The sequence below is a fragment of the Rhynchophorus ferrugineus genome, unplaced genomic scaffold, assembly GCF_030347505.1.
Source record: "Rhynchophorus ferrugineus isolate W39M unplaced genomic scaffold, kcgeb_rfMv2 rfM1, whole genome shotgun sequence".
Classification (NCBI taxonomy): domain Eukaryota; kingdom Metazoa; phylum Arthropoda; class Insecta; order Coleoptera; family Curculionidae; genus Rhynchophorus; species Rhynchophorus ferrugineus.
In genome coordinates, this window is record NW_027472580.1 from 49,196,671 (window position 1) to 49,216,093 (window position 19,423).

At 29.1% G+C, this 19,423-nt stretch overlaps 1 protein-coding gene across 4 annotated transcripts; it reads right to left on the minus strand.

Annotated features, from left to right (window-relative positions):
• Positions 1–337: 337 nt before the first annotated feature.
• LOC143198080 (serine protease persephone) lies at positions 338–17,573 on the minus strand. Of its 4 annotated transcripts, none has more exons than XM_076407046.1 (8): positions 17,253–17,573; positions 8,226–8,356; positions 3,138–3,258; positions 1,801–1,898; positions 1,584–1,747; positions 1,316–1,515; positions 1,077–1,240; positions 338–1,024 (listed from the first exon to the last, which is right to left on the minus strand). In XM_076407046.1, the coding sequence occupies exons 1-8, from the start codon at positions 17,341–17,343 to the stop codon at positions 863–865; spliced, it is 1,131 nt and encodes a 376-aa protein (XP_076263161.1). In that variant the 5' UTR covers positions 17,344–17,573; the 3' UTR covers positions 338–862. The 4 variants fall into 4 exon arrangements, with proteins under 4 accessions (XP_076263161.1, XP_076263155.1, XP_076263171.1 ...); XM_076407040.1 differs by having other exon boundaries at positions 8,226–8,359; XM_076407056.1 differs by lacking the exon at positions 17,253–17,573 and adding an exon at positions 11,602–11,753 and having other exon boundaries at positions 8,226–8,359.
• Positions 17,574–19,423: the final 1,850 nt, after the last annotated feature.

Here is a 19,423-nt window from a genome sequence, read left to right on the forward strand (position 1 = left end):
TATATATTCTAAATTTTACGAATTTATTACTTCGAATCATATAACAAAATCACGCCAAAATATTTTCATTAGAATGAAAAATGGTGCTGTGGAGTAGCTTCTCATGGGTTTAGCAACCTAGGATTGCAATGTTACAAAATTATTTACTTGTGTCTTTAGGGTATGTTATGCCAGTGACAGTAAACTCGCTATTTTTAAAACGTTGAAATCAAACTTGCATTTATGAATAGTAACGATAGGTTTTAGAAAGGAATTATAGGAACCTATATTAAATCTATTGAAGGTTCCAATAGCTGGTAACATAATAGGTAAATAAAATAATGTTGTTTTTAAATACTTTTGCTGTTATTTATTTTTTACAGATCCTCGTATCGCCTATGAAATGACAGATTGATATTACATTAGTATTACTATAATATTATCTTAATAGCTAATTTGTGTTCATGGTCATGCACAAAAGTTGTTTTTTTTTTTAAACAGTATTAAACAACCTTGTTGAAAATCTTGCTTTATATAAATCACATTATCTGAGCTACTATATTATCGGAATAATTTGAGTGAATGCAGTCATTATTATTCCTGTTCACATTAAGTAGTAAAAATAATTTAACTATACAGATAATAGATGTATTAATATTGCCACCATATTTTCACAAATTAATGTTTGTTGTGTCGTCGAATCGAATAAAATAAAATATGCAGAATATTTTCAATTATACCCTCGAATACAATTTTTGCATTGTTCTTCTGAAAAAGTAGTAACAGGAATGATGATTTGAGATCCAAAACTATTCCTTCAAAAATATAGTTTTATTTACAAATTGGGATGAAGTGAAAACAAAAAGTGAAAATATAGTTTTATTTATCCGGGCCACACTTTTTCTTCTATCCAATCTAAATAACTATAAACCCTGGTGTAGATACCAGGTATACTGGTTCCACAATTTATACCCCAAGAAACAACACCGACGATGCCATAGGTGCCATCAGATCTTTGAACTTGTAATGGTCCTCCCGAGTCTCCCTAAAACGAACACATTAATGTTTTATTGTCTTATTTTATTATTTAAACTTACTGTGCAGGCGTCCGACTTCGATATGGCACATATCTGCGTTTGAACGATAACCTTCAGTGAATCCTGGTTTTTAGAAACGATAGTTGTATTGCAATTGTTTATGGCAACCGGATTCACTTCCCCAGTTTGTAGAATCGGCGATCGTTTGTCTGAACCGTCGTTAGCTGTAAAAAATTCAGTGATCAAATTAAGTTTTTAGTGTAAGTTGACAAAAATATATATTAGTTTTTGTATTTTACCTGTGTTTCCCCAGCCCGATATGATTAGGCCGATTGGATCATTATTTCGAGTATATAAACAAGCTGGATATATTAGTTTATCCATTACTACGTCTTTAATCAACTCAATCAAAGCAATATCATTATGTTTTGACGTTGGATTATATTGTGGGTGGGGTATTGTTGATTTGACATCTACATCTTGAGCCTTCAGTGAATCTCTAAAATCCGTTATTTATTTCAGTTTTGTTGGTATTTCAAATAACATTTATGGATAAAAAATCCTTACGTTATGTTAATGACACCGAATCGTGCTTTGACTGGGTCAGCACAGGCAGCACAGATAAAACAATGAGCCGCCGACAGAACGAACTTAGTTGATATTAATGATCCCCCACATCTTCGAAAATCGATTACATCGGGATCTGTTTCAGCAGGGAAACCAAGGGCGGCCTAAAATCAATTAGCCTGCATAATACAAGTTAACAGGCAAGAGTTGAACTTACCATATGGGGAAATTGTCCTTCATAGGCATCAACTCCATTGATAATGTGAAATTCGATGGTACTTTTTATGCGATATTCTTTTACGTATTTTTCGCACACTGTAATTAAAATATATAAATTGTGACAACGGATTTCATACTCATGTATTTTTTATATTTATTTAATGTATTTAAGGAGTATTATTTGATTTGATGAATTTATTACCAGTCTTGTGATGGAATTCTTTGAAAATTTCGAATGCAAAAATAAATTAATAGGCATATGAATTAATATTAATGAATTAACAATTATTAGCATTTGATATTTCTGTAACCATAATTAGGTAAAAAAATAGTTTAAAGGAAATAATTACTGAAAGATACGGAATGATATTTTAAAGGATAATTGTTTGTATGTATGATATATACCTAATAAATTTCATTAAATTGGTTTAATTATAACTTGAGTTTTGAATAATATGAATTATTTAAAATTCGGTATTAGTTATCACTGATATTTTAAAAATAAGTAATATTTTTTTTTTCGAATTTAAAGTTCGACTTGATTTCTGTTTTTCTTCGATATTTTTAAAATACTGATACATAAAATACTGACTTACTGATACATGCGAGTTAAAAACCAATGACTCACCCTATATGGCGTATAATTTCTTTAATTTCCAAACGTGGGTTATTAATTTACCTTGAAACAATAAATATTGGCCAGATTCAAGGTCTTTTATCGAAAAATTACATGATATCCGTGAATCCCGTTAACCTGGACTGGACCATCAGTCTTAAGTAAATCGATAAAATGTATTGTTCTTAATGCAAGACTTTTTGAACGATGTAGACTGATGATGACTTATTACAATCAATTTAATAGATCATAGAATGAGTGTTCGCGGATAAGAGCGCCTTAACAGTATATCTGGTACCTCGCGGAATATGGTTTAAGTATTATTTCTGAAAAGTTTTTGAAAGGAAAATTTCTCTTTCTAATTTGAGAAACTTGGTGCTCCTAGGTCATGGAAATTTAGCATAGGTAACTCCTATGAAAATTCAGATTTAATGTGAATTGAGTAGACTTCATATAATCCGTTAGATTACAGTGAAGTGAAGTAGTTGAACACATGCATACTTAAATAAAATAAATACATTCAATTTAGTTTGGTTATGTCTGACGTTATCATATGTTTACAGGCCTGTATTTCGTTGAGAAGTATATTTAGCTAACGGTATTCTCTTTGAGAAACTCTTTTAGAACAATTAGTGGAATTTGTAGTTTTTAAGTTACAGTTGTTTAAGTTTTTAAAAACATTTTTATAACGCTTTTGTTATATTAATTGTCATACTTACTTATATCACTTTTTCGTTTTACACTATTGCCGTTAGTGTTACCTCCCCATACTACTCGACTGTCTATAGTGGTCGCTTCTATCTGTGGGTTTCTGTCTCCTATTTCGGGACAACATACCACCTAAAATAATAAAAAAAAGTGTTAGGTGTAAGACTTGAATATGCAATACCTCTTAAGGTTTTAGTAACAACTGTAGCTATGTTGCATGTTGTGCGAATTAAAATGTATTTTTAAATAATTATACTTCACTACTGTAAAATGATTGATGCTCTAGCTGAACAAATAATCCAAATAACGGTGTGCCCATCTTAAAACTGATGATTTTTATTTGTCAAACAAAGAATGACCCGGACAGGAAACAACATGAAAAAGAACTAAAAAAATATGAAAGCGCCTAAAAGCTTTTGAAATGATAACCACGAAATTATCTTTATCTTAGCATGAAGTTACCACCGTTTGCTTTCTTTATAAAGTGAAAACTAGAATATCGGGAGGTAATTAAACAAATTTGGAGATGTACCAAAAGAATTTCTCCGTTCGACCAGCACTTATGCCCATCAATATCACAAGCTTTGCCGGAGAAACGGTCCACTTTCATGAAGATTATAAAAATTGGGTTGATATTTCGGCTAAAAGGTATATCAACAACCCTGAAGAAAGAGAATTCAAGATGATATTCGATCTGATCTATACTATGGTTAATAGCGTGAATGAGAGTGTTAAATACTTGTAAACATTCATGCATGTGTTTCCTGTGTATTTTTATTATGTGTATGCACAATACAATAAAACATATAAATCTGACAATACTATAATATTAAATTTTATAATATGTTAAAATTATGAAACTACAATAAATTACCACTAACACAAACAATAAAGGTTTATATATTAATCTTATGCTGAATATTAGTTAAGTTTAACATTAACAAATAATGTCTATGTCTAATATGTCTAATTGTTTGAATAACGTTACAAAATGTAAGAATGAAATTGAATTTTAAGTAAAATAAAATTGTGAGTCAATAACTTCCGTCATATCCGCTTTATTAGACCGAGAAAAGGTTAAATCTGATTCACAGTTTTTATTATTCTGGAGCCGAAGAATGAGAATTTAATATTAACGAAAACAATTAAGTCTAGAGCCGCTTATTTCAGTAAACGAATACGATAGTGAGTATGTAATTTCTGACGCACATCCGCTATACTAGACTTATCTACTAAATGGTAAATCAAAAAGAAAAATATAAATTCAAGACCAATTTCATATTTATATGGTAAAATTGGAAGTGCTAATGATTTAAATGAAGAAAAACTAAATATAGTGGAAGCCGTAGTGTATTATAGAGAGCGTTCCAAACTTTTAATTAATTGAACCAGAAGCTATAAGGTTATTCAATAATTTCATTCTATTTATAAACAATAGAATTAAAAATGTCATTCAATTTTAATAATTAACTTTTATAATAACTAAGGAAAACTTGAATTTCCGGATTTGACTAACACTAGTTGACATTTTGTAGTCATTATAAGTTGCATCTTCAACACGGAAGCTCTGGTACTGAGGCTCCCCTAATCAGACTATCTTATTTAAGTTAATAGTGCTCATTTATCAACTGATTAGGACTTTATTTATTATGGTATGTGGAGCAATTAAAGAACCGGAAAGATAGTGTATCAAGTAGAGTCCTAATCTCATTTGCTTAAATAAAGACGACCCGGAAGTGAACAAGATGTATATCCAAAGTAGTAGTGAACTCAAATCATCTGAATTTAAGACGTTAAAACGTAGCAATGTTGTCAAATTTAATTTTGACTTTCAGTTTAGTATTTATATACTGCAATATTCTAATGCAAATAAAATAATGAAACAAAAATGTTCAACATTATTCAGTTCAATGTTCACTGCTACTTTAGATCGATATGCTTGGTTTATTCTGCGCATATGCAGTATGATAATCTACATCTATTTATATTTATTATTTGCTAATTCTAGGATTAAATTTTCACCATATTTTAATTCACTCATACATTTTTTATGTCTGGTTCGAAAAGTGGGAATTTGATGCAATTCGGAAAGAAATAATTTTAAAAAACTAGTTATTTTATTAGTAATCCTAAATATGAACAAATTATAGAGAAACTGAAGCGGTAAATTGAATTTATACATATATATCAACACCAGTAAGTATGCGTTAGTCAACTATATATCATTAGTATTATATTCAGTAAAAAACTTAACTAGTATTAAAGTACGAATAAATATTCTGATATATTCTAGCTGTGGCATCACCAAAATTAACAGAATAGGATTATTAATTAGGTGCAAACAAAGCTTACATAATGGCAGATAATGTAAAATGAAATTAGTTAACGAAGACTGTTTGGTATGGTATGTTAAATTTGTTTATATTCATATTAGTGTCATTATTACTAATGGTTATTAAAAAATATCATGTGTAAGCAAGTGCATTTGATAAGAGTATGTAAGGAATGGTTACTGATGCTGTTATAGACAATATGCATACATGATTAGAGTATGAAAAGTACATAAATGCTAGTGGATGAAAAATAAAGATAATAGGTTAATTGAAAAGTCCCCGGCTTACCATAGTAAAACAATAAAAATATAAAATAAATCTTTTTGGCAAAATTAGTTTTATGTGATATGATAGTGATACACTGATTATAGCGACCCTCCAAATTTTCGATGCCATTTTTGTAATACGATTTGTCCTTTGCTTCAAAATAGGCCTCAGTTTCGGCGATCACCTCTTCATTCGACGATTTCTTCCAAGCGAACATTCTTTTGAGATCTGAGAATAGGAAATAGTCGCTGGGGGCCAGATTTGGAGAATACAGTGGATGAGGAAGCAATTGGAAGCCCAATTCATGGATTTTTGCTACCGTTTTCACTGACTTGTGACATGATGCATTGTATTGGTGAAGCAGCAATTTCTTTTTCTTCAAATGCAGCCGTTTTTCGGCGATTTTGTCCTTCAAACGGTCCAATAACGCTATGTAATAGTCGCTGTTGATGGTCCTTCCTTTTTCAAGGTAGTCAATGAAAATTATTCCATGCGCCTTCCAAAATACAGACGCTATAATCTTGCCAGCCGACTGTTGCATTTTCCCACGCTTTGGAGCGGTTCCATCGTGTGCAGTTCACTCGGATGACTGTCGATTGAACTTCAGAGTGAAATGAAGAAGTCATGTTTCATTCACGGTCACATATATACGCAAAAACTTGGGTTTATTACGCTTGATCATCTTCAAACACTGCTCCGAATCATCAACTCGTCGTTGTTTTTAGTCAAAAGTGAGCTCGCGCGGCACCCACTTTACACAAAGATTTCTTATACCCAAATATTCTTGAATGATGTGATGTACATGTTTAGTTGATATCTTTAGAGTGTCTGCTATTTCATGCTATTTCAATTTACGGTCATTGAAAATCATTTTGAGGATATTTTAAATGTTTTCGTCGGTTACAACCTCTTTTGGGCGTCTACTGTGTTCACCGTCTTCGGTGCTCATTTCACCACGTCTAAACTTAGCATACCAATCCTTGATGGTTGGTTTTCCTGTGGCAGTGTCCGGAAACTCGACATGAAGCCAAGTTTTTTCTTCAACTGTATTTTTTCCCTTCAAAAAGCAATATTTTATCAACACGCGAAATTCCTTTTTATCCATTTTTTTCACAGTAGCAAAAGTTGCTTCACTCAAAATACTATGATTCACAAACTAATGATCTGACAGCAGTCAAATTTATACACGCATCTAACTAACTAAAAACTAAAGCTAACTAAAAAACATATGCATTTAATTCTAGTAGCGTCATCTTTGTGTTAGGCAGGGGACTTTTCGATTGAGTTCCAATACTGTTACAAGAGAATAAAATATTTTATTTATCTCTTTTTAGTGTTAGATATTTACTCAGTAAATTACGCAGTTATTTTATTTAATATGTTAAAAAATGTTTGAAAATAAGAAACGCTTCAGGCTCTGAGATCCGCTACCTAGTCTAGATGATTTTAGAAATGCTCTAACCGAACTAGAAAAGAAAAACAAAAAGTCGAGTGACATCCGCGTGTGAGCTGAACACTATAACCACTACACCATAGAAACAGTTGTCTGCTATATTACTAGGGCTTCCCATATAATATGGTTAGTGCTTAAAAAGCAAACTGAACGGCTTTTGAACTGAACGACTTTCGGACTACTATCAAATATTTGATTATTTTAGATTAAAAAAATGTGAAAACTTTGTACGTGCCTTTGAAATTTGAAGGTTTGCCTCAATTTCCCCTGATTCCACTATAAGATCCTGATTTGCTTTTAATGGGACAACTTCCGAAGTGTGAAAAATTTTTGGAAATCGGTCCATAATGGACGGAGAAATCAGTGAAAATACATTAAAACAAATTATACAGTCGAACATAGAACTTGAACATTGAGCAACATTATATATCAAGTATCTATTGACGCAAATTTCATTTTATTCTGAGTTAAGTGTTTTACCACTAGTTTAATTTCATTAATTATCCTAAAATATTGATAACTGCAATCGCATTGAGATTAATTATTTTTAAGGAGAGAAAAAAATATTGCAGTTTGCGTAAACAATATAAACATCATACATAACAAACAAAATTAAAATATTACTCATTTTATTTACTATATATTTTGTCTACTACATCTTGTTCACTTCTCTGGAGTCTCTTATATAGGGCTTATAAATTGAAGGGTTATTAAAAACTATTGTTTACAATTATAAATGCTTTTAATTATTTTCGTTTAATTTTCGTTTTTCCAACTTATTGAATACCTGCATTTTTACATTAGTAAAATTAAATATTAAAATGTTAAAATTACGGTTTAAACCGGATAAAACTTTACCAGCGAAAAAAGTGTATGCTAATTATAAATTCAAAAAACTTAAATTAACGAGTCTATGTTTCTGTTTATAAAAAGTTTTTTTTTTAAAGACACCTTGCTATTTCAACCTTTTTTGAAGCATAATAAAGAGAAACGAAATTAAATACTACATAGCGTTAAGTAAATGTGTTTACAAACCAAATAATTACCTCCTCTATGTCGACAAATCCACATCTTAAAAAGTCATGTCTTCCGTAAAGCCGTAAACTCTCGATTGCTTCTTTGCAATTCTCGAGCCTCTTACAGATTCCTGGAACGCCTAACTGTTGGCATGCAGATCCTTCTGAAACAGAACGAAAACAAAGTTAACTAATTGGTTTAAGAAAACATTAGTTTTCGATCTTGTACGTCCAATCGAATATTTCGCAAGTTTACCTTGACGAACTGAGTCATCGCGGTTCATTCATATTAAAAATATAAACATATGGTACCGGTTTTCGTAAAACCATAAAGGCGGGTTATTATATTCGTTGCTAAAATATATGTTCGGATGTATGAGTATTTTTTTAGTAGGTTTATCAGCACTATTTATTTGCAGAGTAATAATTGATGTGCAATAACTCGTTTTGTGTTACATAATAGAAGTATATTGATCCTTATAATCAATCTATGACAAGATACAGTTGATTTTTCACAGATTCATACGACAATGCAAATTCTTATTTGCTGTATATAACGTATATCATAACTACATAACTATCCAGAAAATGTAATATTTTCAATGAATACGTGAACAGAAAGCCTAGCAGAAATAATAAAGATACATTTTTATAGTTAACTTAAAATTACAAATAAAAATATCTCAATATCTTGGTATGAATATATATCATTTTACAGTAAGTTGATGTGGATATAGCAAAAAATAAATATATGATATCTAATTCTTAAACTCAAAAATCTGTATTGACTTATGATGAACAATTTGCAGATATTCAAAGCAGCAATAACAGACAGTAAAATGATTACTAATGAGGGGGTTACAAATGCCAATTTATCAAATTGGGGTGAAATATTTGTTGCATAAATAATTTATTATATTATATTTATAATATTTATTAAACAATATTATTTTAAGAAATTAAAAGAGAATAAGTATTAATCGTTCAAATATTTATTTTTTATCTTTTTGCTTGACGGGAACTTGATTCAGCCGTCCAATTTCTTAATCCCTTCCCTTATTTCCGTTAAAACACTACACATAAATATATCGAAATTTTAAAAAATATCGATATATCGGAGAAAAAATAATATCCATATTTTCTTGCAATATATATTAATATTATTAATAAACTTTTACAATTAAGCACAAAAAAATACCAAAATCCTCTAAACGTTTAAAATTAAGTAACAATTTAAACAGTTTATAAAAAATAATTAAATTGTTTTTTTATAAAGTTTAAAAAATATATTTAATTTTTTTGAAAAAATTTCGAAAAATATCGGGTTAAAAAAACATCGATATATCGGTTAAACATAAATTATTATTAATTATAATTAAACATAAATTATAATTAAACAAAATATCGGCCAAAAATATGGATATTTTTTGAAAGTACAAGTTTGGGAGCATGTATTCGCCAACAGTGTTTTTAAAGGCAAACAGTTTACTAGAAAAGCATTCACCATTAATATGGTGAATATATAAATGAAGTTCAACCCCATAGTGATCAAAATCCAGTAGAGCGTAAGCTCGCCACTTGTCATCTAATTTTTATGCTATCAGAGATTGGTGAAGCATTGAAAATCACTTCACCACTAACCAATTTATACCTGTTGAGTTTTTGGTAGATTTACAAATGATATAAAAGAATATCAAGGATCACCGAAATCAAATATTATATTATCGACATATATATATATATATATATATATATATATATATACATATATATATATATATATATATATATATATATATATATATATATATATATATATAACCTAAAAAATATTTTGAAATAATTCCGCATGTATTTCGAGTGTTCGAGGAATGTTCCGACTCGGACTACCAATATTATCTTTGCGATGGGATGTTAAAATCACGGCATTTTCCGTGTATAATGTCAATCCCCAATTAACATGAGACTCCCCGCAGCCTGGGTAATTCCCCATAAGTTGACAATGTTTCTACTGAGACCAAAATTACAAATAGGGATTATTGTATCTCATGAGGCCGGAATTATAGGCAGGTTGGTTTTGGTTATTTCACCGCGATAGTACAGCTTCTCACTCAGTGGTTATTTCAGTTTTTCATTAAAGATTAAACTGATCTTCAGTCTACATCTTCGTCTGACAGCTACATTGGATCTAAGTTCTAGTTAATCTAAGTTGAAAAACGGCATCGAGAATATCGTTTTGATAAATTTTTTAAATGCCATTTGAGCAATCAAATTCAACAACTGTCTCTAAGACTGAAAATAACGTTAGGTTCACAAGGTTCTACAGGGATTCTATCTAAGGAGGATACATTTAGAATATTTGTTGGACAAGTCGACGAAATAAATCTGGAGAAATGAAAAAGTCGTTTTCGATTTATTTCAAAGTACTATTTATTTGCCCTTGTATAATCAAATATTACAGCTTTATTTATGAGATTAAATAAAGGAAATTTCTACAACTATCTTATTCATACAGCAACCCAACCGCCAGACTCACAGGAAGTGATAAGAACACTGAAGTGAAATAAGAGTTTGGATTAGGTTATGTTTGTGTAAAATATTTTTTGTATTACGTCGTAAAGAAAATATTAAAAAAGTAGATACACCATTTATTTAAAATTGAAATTTAGTTTATAGAGCCGATTTTATTTTTTCGAGTTTCAGTGTTGTGGGTACCAAGTCTCCAAGTTTATAATCTTTGTGAAAAGGCGGAAAAATATTTTCAGGATCAAATTTGAATCTACGGAAAAATTAATAAGAACTCAAAATGAATTCATCTGATCCTAACTTATCTTGTATAATAAATAATATGATATATTACAACAATATTAACCAACAGTAACGTAACAATATTGGAATAACATTTCAGTATAATTGTATTTTTTTAATTTATATGCTAACTCCTTAAGTATTGTGCTTATATTAAGTGATTTGCAATTAAAATCAAAGAAAGTCATCAATTCTAAACGAATCGTGTACTCAAATCATTCATAGAATAATATTTCAGAACCAAAAAAAAAACGAACTTTCTATTCTTAGTTATAGCGTCAATTTTATTTATTCATGTAGTTTTGGATTACCATATCGCAATTATAGTGACCTTTAAATTGTTAATCATCCGACGACCCAAATTTAACGTGAAATGTTTATATTTGTGTTTTTTTTTGGAATTTTATGTTTGAAAATTTTTGATTCGCCTATGTTTCTAATCGTTCATGTAAATATTACTTAATTCATATTAATAATTTTATCTCATTAATAGTAATATAAAAATCTCCAATGATTGTATTTCATATTAGATTTCAATAAGGAATTGTATTTATCCAGCATAATAAAAAAAAGCCAATGAAGTGTAGTAATATCTTACCTTTTGCTTGAGTGTTATGGAACAAAAACAAATAAACTAAAAAGCAAATTGTCTTGTTTTCCATTGTTTTGGTAACACTACGACACAAAAGGATATTTTCATTTGTGTCCGTCAGCTTTCACCAACGTTTCAATTAAAACTAAATGATTATTGCGCTTTGTATCGATAGTTTTTCTTCGAAGTCAGCTGAGTTGAAGTGAATATTGACTGCATTTTCGGCGATGATCATTGATATAAATCATCTTTGGACAATTAGATTTCTATATATACCTACGATTATGTTGCACCGGCCGGAATACACATTAACGTAAATCATGTAGAAAATAATATTGATGAATCAGTTACGTTAAAATTATATTTACAGAGTAGAGTAGTTATTCTTGGAATTTTATAATTTACATATCAATGAACTATTAACAAGATGGATGTATGAATTATTCAAGGTATTGTCTATTGAAACTTCATGAAATCCAATAAAAATCTTCTTCTCGATAGTCTGCTAGATCTGGGCTATACGACGATAGATATAGACGATAACACCTTATCTGTTATTTTTCTCCTTACGCTAGACAAAAATCAAGGAGATCAGACTCAAAATAAAGGAAATGTACTGCTTAGTCGGAATATATTCCCAGCTTGACTTAAGATCAGAGATTATTCGATACTGTCAAAACAATTTTTTTCGATTAGTTAAAAAAGCTTATCGCTACGCAATCAACGAAGAACTATACGATGAGCTCGAAATTAAATATGTCAAATTTATGGAAGACTTAGCCTTAGAACATAAAATAAGGTTACTAAATCGCAGCTACGCGGAAGCAATACAGCTGCTGGATAACCTGCAGGAAATCAGAACTTTTTTATTCCTATTGTTCTGATATAATTAATTTGTAAATTGAGATTTTACTATTATAGCATATATTTTATATTTTTGAAACATTTTATGTTACACTCATTTTTCATCACCAGTAAACATGCATGCACTAATGATTACGAAGTATCAAATAAACATTTCGGTTCTGCACAACCACCAACGTATCTCGGCTTCAATTCGCGTGACTCCCAATTTCCTTGCTTTTGAATCAATATAATGGCTTTTTAGAAATATCTGATTGATGAACATTTAATTATTCTCTTTTGTTTGGCGTAGATTTTAATTTTCTTGTGGCCCCATGTTGTTCGTCTTTATTTATTTTTGGTCGGCCTGAATGTTCCGCATTATCTTTGTAGAACTGAAACTAATCACTGCAAGTTTTTGGAATAAAATATGCTTCCCATAAATTTTCACAAGAATAACATGACTTTGTACATGAGTTTTTTTATAAAATAACAATGAGATACAATTTAAACAGATACACTTCTTCAGAAGCAATTTGACATTGTGTAAAATAAACTATATTCTAATCATCAGTCCTTCCAGGTAGTTTGTTATAAACGCGGCTCTGGTTTTCACTATTTTAAAATATTTTGTTAGGGTATATGTTGGAGAGGTTATTAATAATAAAATATTTGTAATAAATAGTGGATATAATTGATGTTTAAAGTATATTTTAAACTCATAAAGTCTTGAAAAACATGGCAAAATTATCACTAACGCTAGTTGTTAAAACCAATAATTAATTGAAAAGAAAAGAATTAAATTAGAATACCAAGCAGTAATTTCTAAAATAGCACTGCATGTGTTATGAAATCAGTTACAAGCGCTTGATTGATTCTACATAGAACTGCCCGTTTTATTAACATTAGAAGATCAAGATTACTTAAAAAGGTATTCATATTTTTTACCGCAACAAGATGACCGTAGGTGACAAACGGGCAGTACTTTGAACACACACATAATAATAAAAAACACGTTTACTTAAACAAGTTTCTGATTATAAATAAGAGCTATTTTTAATAAATAATTTTATCTGATTTTAATGACATGACAATGACAATTGTTCGAATCTAATTTTATGGGCAATTATATATTCTTATAAAAAATGTGCATTTACTGTTTTGATTAATAAATAATAATTATATTATAATATTTATTGTTGTATTTCTTTATATATTAATATAAACATAATATTCAAATGAAATAATCAATATTAAACCAATGGTTAGCGGTGATATTTGGAATCTTTATGTAATTATGTTGAATATTATGTTTTACGTAAAATTGCGTAATATATATAAATATTTCAAATCTATATATATCACATTAATATCACTATAAACACAAAAACTTTAAAAATAAAGTAAAATAGTGAATTTACGTGCACATAAGTAATTAATAAAATTTTAAATTATAATTTATAATAAGACAAATATTCAATCCTTATCAGTTAGTGATATACGCTATATATGATATAAAACATTCTTAAATTATTGTTAAATATATTACGAGTCGATTTTTTTCAAATTAAAAATATAAATATCAACTTGAACTTTATGTGAAGCATGACCAAAAATATATCGATATATTTCAACAACTTTTAATTGTTCAGTGTAAAATAACAGCCTAATTAAGATATTATTTCTACCAGTTATATTTTAAAATAATGTAATACACCGGGCAAAAGTAACAATATATGTTTTTCGAATATTCTTACCTTCTCTATATTCGTAGCAAGCACAACAAAATATGCAAAATAAACTGATAAATACACTAAAATTGATTAATTTGGACTTTTCCATTTATCGAAAATCGTTCGATATTCTTGATTCTTCAAATCCAACTGAAGAGTTCGAAGCAGCTACTAATCCTTTATACCCTCGAATATTTTGTTATATATAAATGGGTTTTTACATTAATTAATTAGTCATCATCAATATGATTGAGAAGAAACCAGCAGTATATTATAAATTCTTCGGTTAATTTGGATAGTGTCAGGTTGTTAAGTAATAATTTACAATAGTTTCTTCAATAAGTTTTCAGTTCTATAAGAGATGACGTTATTAGGCATATATTAAGTGTATACCTGATCTATGTTGTTCTTGATCTATTGATGAAAATACAAAGTCACTATATAAACAAGTGTCAATTTTGATTTTTTTGAAATATATCTGCATTAAATAATAGTTTTGCTTGTAGTATTATTGAGTTATTCAGTGTGTACAGACCCTAATTATGTAACGCCCAAAATTGGATGTATATTTGGTTTTAACGATTTAAAATTGATTGATTTAGAGGTCACTGACAAAGACTGGCAATATTTATTTAACAAAAACCCAGTTAACACTCTGAAAAAACTTTCAGACACCATATCAGTTGATGAATAAACTGTTTCCAGATATTAACGTGTAATGGAAAAGATCCAAAAGAACTGACTGACTGAAAATATATTTTCAAACAGTTTCACTACCGCGGTTTCATTGCTTGCCAGGCAAAAATAGAATTTTGTTTGACGCATTGTGACTGGTGATGAAAAGCAGATTTACTACGATAACCTCAAGTGCAAAAAGTCATGGATTCATTCAGGAGAACTATCCACATCGACAAGGAAGTGGAATATTCATGGCCACAAAGTTTTGTGGGTATATGGTGGTATCAACAAGGTACAGGTGTAGTAACGTATATTGATACCGACGTCACTTGAATAAATTGCTGCAAAAAAGACCAGTAATAGCGAGTAACGGATGCAATGTCATATTTTTGCATGATCTCGACCACATCATTACAAGAGTTGTAGCAATACTAGATACCAAGCTCATTATATATAGGGCCTTCTGGTTATCATTTGTTCATATCAGTGCATCATGGCATACGATTATTCGGTATACGTTTTGGAAATGTTGCGAAAATATGTTGATTAATATATATTGTATCATTTTGTCATTAATTTTATTAGTATATATTTTGTACTACGTAATATATTAAGCAGTATGAGCAATATATTGAGGATTTCAGAAAGCTGGGTGTACAGTGGCTGGATAAAGTACAGGGAAATCGAAGATCAAAAACTGGCTTAAATAACTGAATGATAATCGAAAATTTCGGTTAATGAAGCAAACAAATAAAAAATTCTCGCTCGGTATAATCTACTTATCTAATCTGGATAAACGTTATTTATACCAAATTAGTGTTTCGAAATTGATTAAAAAAGTGGTAGAATCATTTTTTTGAAATATGAAAGGAATTTATTTCATAAATTCAAATTCAAATTGGTAAAAATAAATCTAGATTATTATTGTATCTTTGTGGAGTAAATAGATGCGACTATTCAGCTCAAAAAACATTTTTATAATCAATGAATTATAGTACAAGCTGTTGTAATATCTGCACTTTTTAACATATTTAATTACAATGCAGTGACATTGTTGGTAAATGATTTTATTCTTTGAAATTGTTAACAAATAATACAAAAAATTTACCTAAATATATTAACCGATCGAATTTGTATGAATATTATAAAAAACTATTTTATATCAGTAGATATAAAAATACATATAATGCTATTCATAATTTATGTAGGTATATATATATATATATATATATATATATATATATATATATATATATATATATATATATATATAAATATTATAATTAAAGAAAAGTGCATTTTCAATAAAGACGAGTTTTTTTTTATTTAATGAGAAATATTTCTACAAATTAACTGTTAATTTATTTTCTTATTGTCATGATGGCTACATTTGCTGATAATACTGCGATTTTTGCTGTTGGAGATAATAGCAAAGAAGTTTTTTGCCCTAGATTATCTTTATATGTATTAAACTAAATTATTTAAAGAACTATAATTTGATTCGAAGACATTATTTCAAAACTTTTGTTATGTTATAAAACACAAGTCTTAATTAAAAAAAAAATTTTTTATAAAAAATGTTTTAATTTTAAATTCTGCTTATTGTAAAATTAAAGCTTACCATAACACTAAAATATTGAAAACATTGATTTTGTATAGCCATATATGCAAAGTAATAATTGGCGTGAGGGTTAGTATTGAGAAAATTTATAACATTTATTTATATATACTATAGATAAAAGTGATAACACTGGACAGGATTGTGAGAAATTTAGTTGCTTATTACTTCGGTGTTAAAAGTGTGGTTATATTATAATATTATTTTGTTTAGCTGAAATGACAATAGCTTGTAGTTTACAGCAAATTGTATTATCAATAAAATAATTAACTAGAATTACAAAAGCATTTAAAATCACTTAAAATTTTTAACATCGATATTATTAATTAACGAAAAATAAATAATCTACATATTATGGAAATTATAGAAAAATATTCGTATATATATATTATATATTCGTATATATTCGAAATTATAATATAATAATAACCATATCATAATATGGAAAAATTAAATAATGTATAAAAAATAAAATAAAATTTACTATTCAGAACAGTATTTTGTATTAGAAATGTGTTATTATAAGTAGGCAAAATGTTTATCATTCAAACATTGATATCCTAATATGTCAAAGTAATAAAACATTATATTTCACGGTTTTCGGCATGGATTTTCCTGTTCATTATTCCGACTTGGTATTTTCGTTTAAAATGTTTTGTGTTTCTGAGCAGAATCGATCGAAAATTTAATAATAACGACCTCGTAATTCTCTTAACTAGTTTCGTTGACCCAAATATGATTTCTTGGACGGTATTAAATAAATAAAATGAACAAAATTCACTCACCTTCTTTGTATTCGTACGAACGACAAGTAAAAGCACCAAATAAATAAAAAAATATTAAACTGTAAGTGAATGTCCTGTATCCCCTTTCCATTTGTCGGATGGAATGTTCGTTATGTTCACCTCTTTGAACTGGAAGTGAATTGATGGTGATCCGCAGACTGTCCACGTTTTTATACACCCGATAGGTTTTGTGTTGTTGGTTTTTTTTTCGAATAATATTTAATTAATCATCACTGTTATTGTTCCCTTTATTTCGATGTATTATGGAAACGCACAGATTACCGCTTTTGATACAGTGGATGGAAACCAACTGATGCGCCTGGTCAAGATATTGGTTAAATAAACCGGGATTAATTTATGTAGGAAATGACCTACGTTCTATCGAATCGACCGGAGTGCTACTTGAATTAGTTGGTTTATTTTAATTACTTAATATGCATTATTGTTTTTATTATATCGGATATACTGCATAAAAACTTTGATATTGATTTTGAAATATTACTAACTTTCTACAATATTGATAAGTTTATAACAAATTTAATTATGTGTTTTTATGTATTTTATATTATGGTGAGAAGAAAACCTAATACCTACACACCAGTTCGGGTTTATTAATAAACACAATTGACCAGGTTCATAGAATAAGAGATGTAATTGAAAAAGCCTATTTATATTTCAGCTATATTCTTAGATGTAGCGCAAGCTTTCGATAAGGTATATCGTGACGGCTTTGTTCATAAGCTACAGAACTAGATTAGAGTTGAATAAGAGGAAACCTCATCTACAATAAAATAATCTAAAGCAGATTTACCATAAGGAAGTGTACTGGGGCCAATTCTTTACCTACTCTACACATGTCATATACCACAAATGAAAAATATCATGATGGCTACATTTGCTGTTAACACTGCGATTTTTGCTGTTGGAGATAATAGCAAAGAAGTCACATAAAAACTATAACAGGCAAGTGGCATTATAAATAATTGGACCCAAACCTGGAAAATAGAAATTAACAAAGTAAATATGTGCATGTGCGTTTCACGTATAATCATGCCGCACAATCACCAACAACAATATATATAATAATGGTATACATTACTCCATATAGCAACAACATAAAGTATTTCAGAATGAATCTTGATGCAAAACTTTGCTGGAAGAAACACTGGAGTTAAAATATAGGAAAATGTACTGGTTAATTGAAAAAAATCACAATTATCACTACATAATAAATAACTATTATTCAAGCAAGTTTTTAAACATATATAGAGATATGAAATTTAATTATGGAGATGTTCCGTGAAAATTTATAGAATGAAAAAGTCCTGAGAAGTGAATTGTGAATTCAAACAAAAGCTATTGCGGTTATTGTAATTCAGAGGACTGTCTCCATCATATTTTGCTTTTTTATTTCCAAATGCGGAAAATGCGTGGTATTTATGGTAATAAACCATCATGGGAATCACTGAAAATTCCATATATTCCATATTTCTATGCAACAAAACATCTATCATTAAGGTATGACAATAATGTTTGAAAAAAATCGTGGTCTAAGTCCGGAGAAGTGGTTATAAGACCAACATTGGTATCAAGAAAGATGAGGCTTGGTGAGATTGGAAAGGTATTGTTCATCCTGAACTGCACAAACCCAGGTAAATTATTAGTTCAATCTCTATTCACAACAACGGATGCGATTGAAGCTGATAATTAAAAAAAATTGATAGAATTAACTAATAGGAAAGGCTATCACAAAAATGATAGAACTATTGAATTATTGTCAATATCACAAAAATTGAGAGAGATTAGCTGAAAAGTTTTGTCTCCGTATAGCTGAGAGCTCGCCCCATCCCATTTGTTTCAATAAATGTAAAACTGTCTTAATGGTGTGATGCTTAAATTTTAGTGTTCAATGGTCAGACAAGATTTGTGAAAATCCCTTGGTTCAGTTTTTTGCATCGAATTCTTAAAAGTTCTACACGGATGGAATTATAGTTTTTCCAGAAGAATAACAAAAGATTATTGATCCAAATGGCACGCATATAGTAAATTCGCATTCAAGAATTGAAAATAGTATTACAAAATCGACGATATAATTATTGCAATTATTAAAAAAAATAGGACAACGGCCGGTATATATACGATAGTAGGCACTAGTTCCAGCAGATATCGGT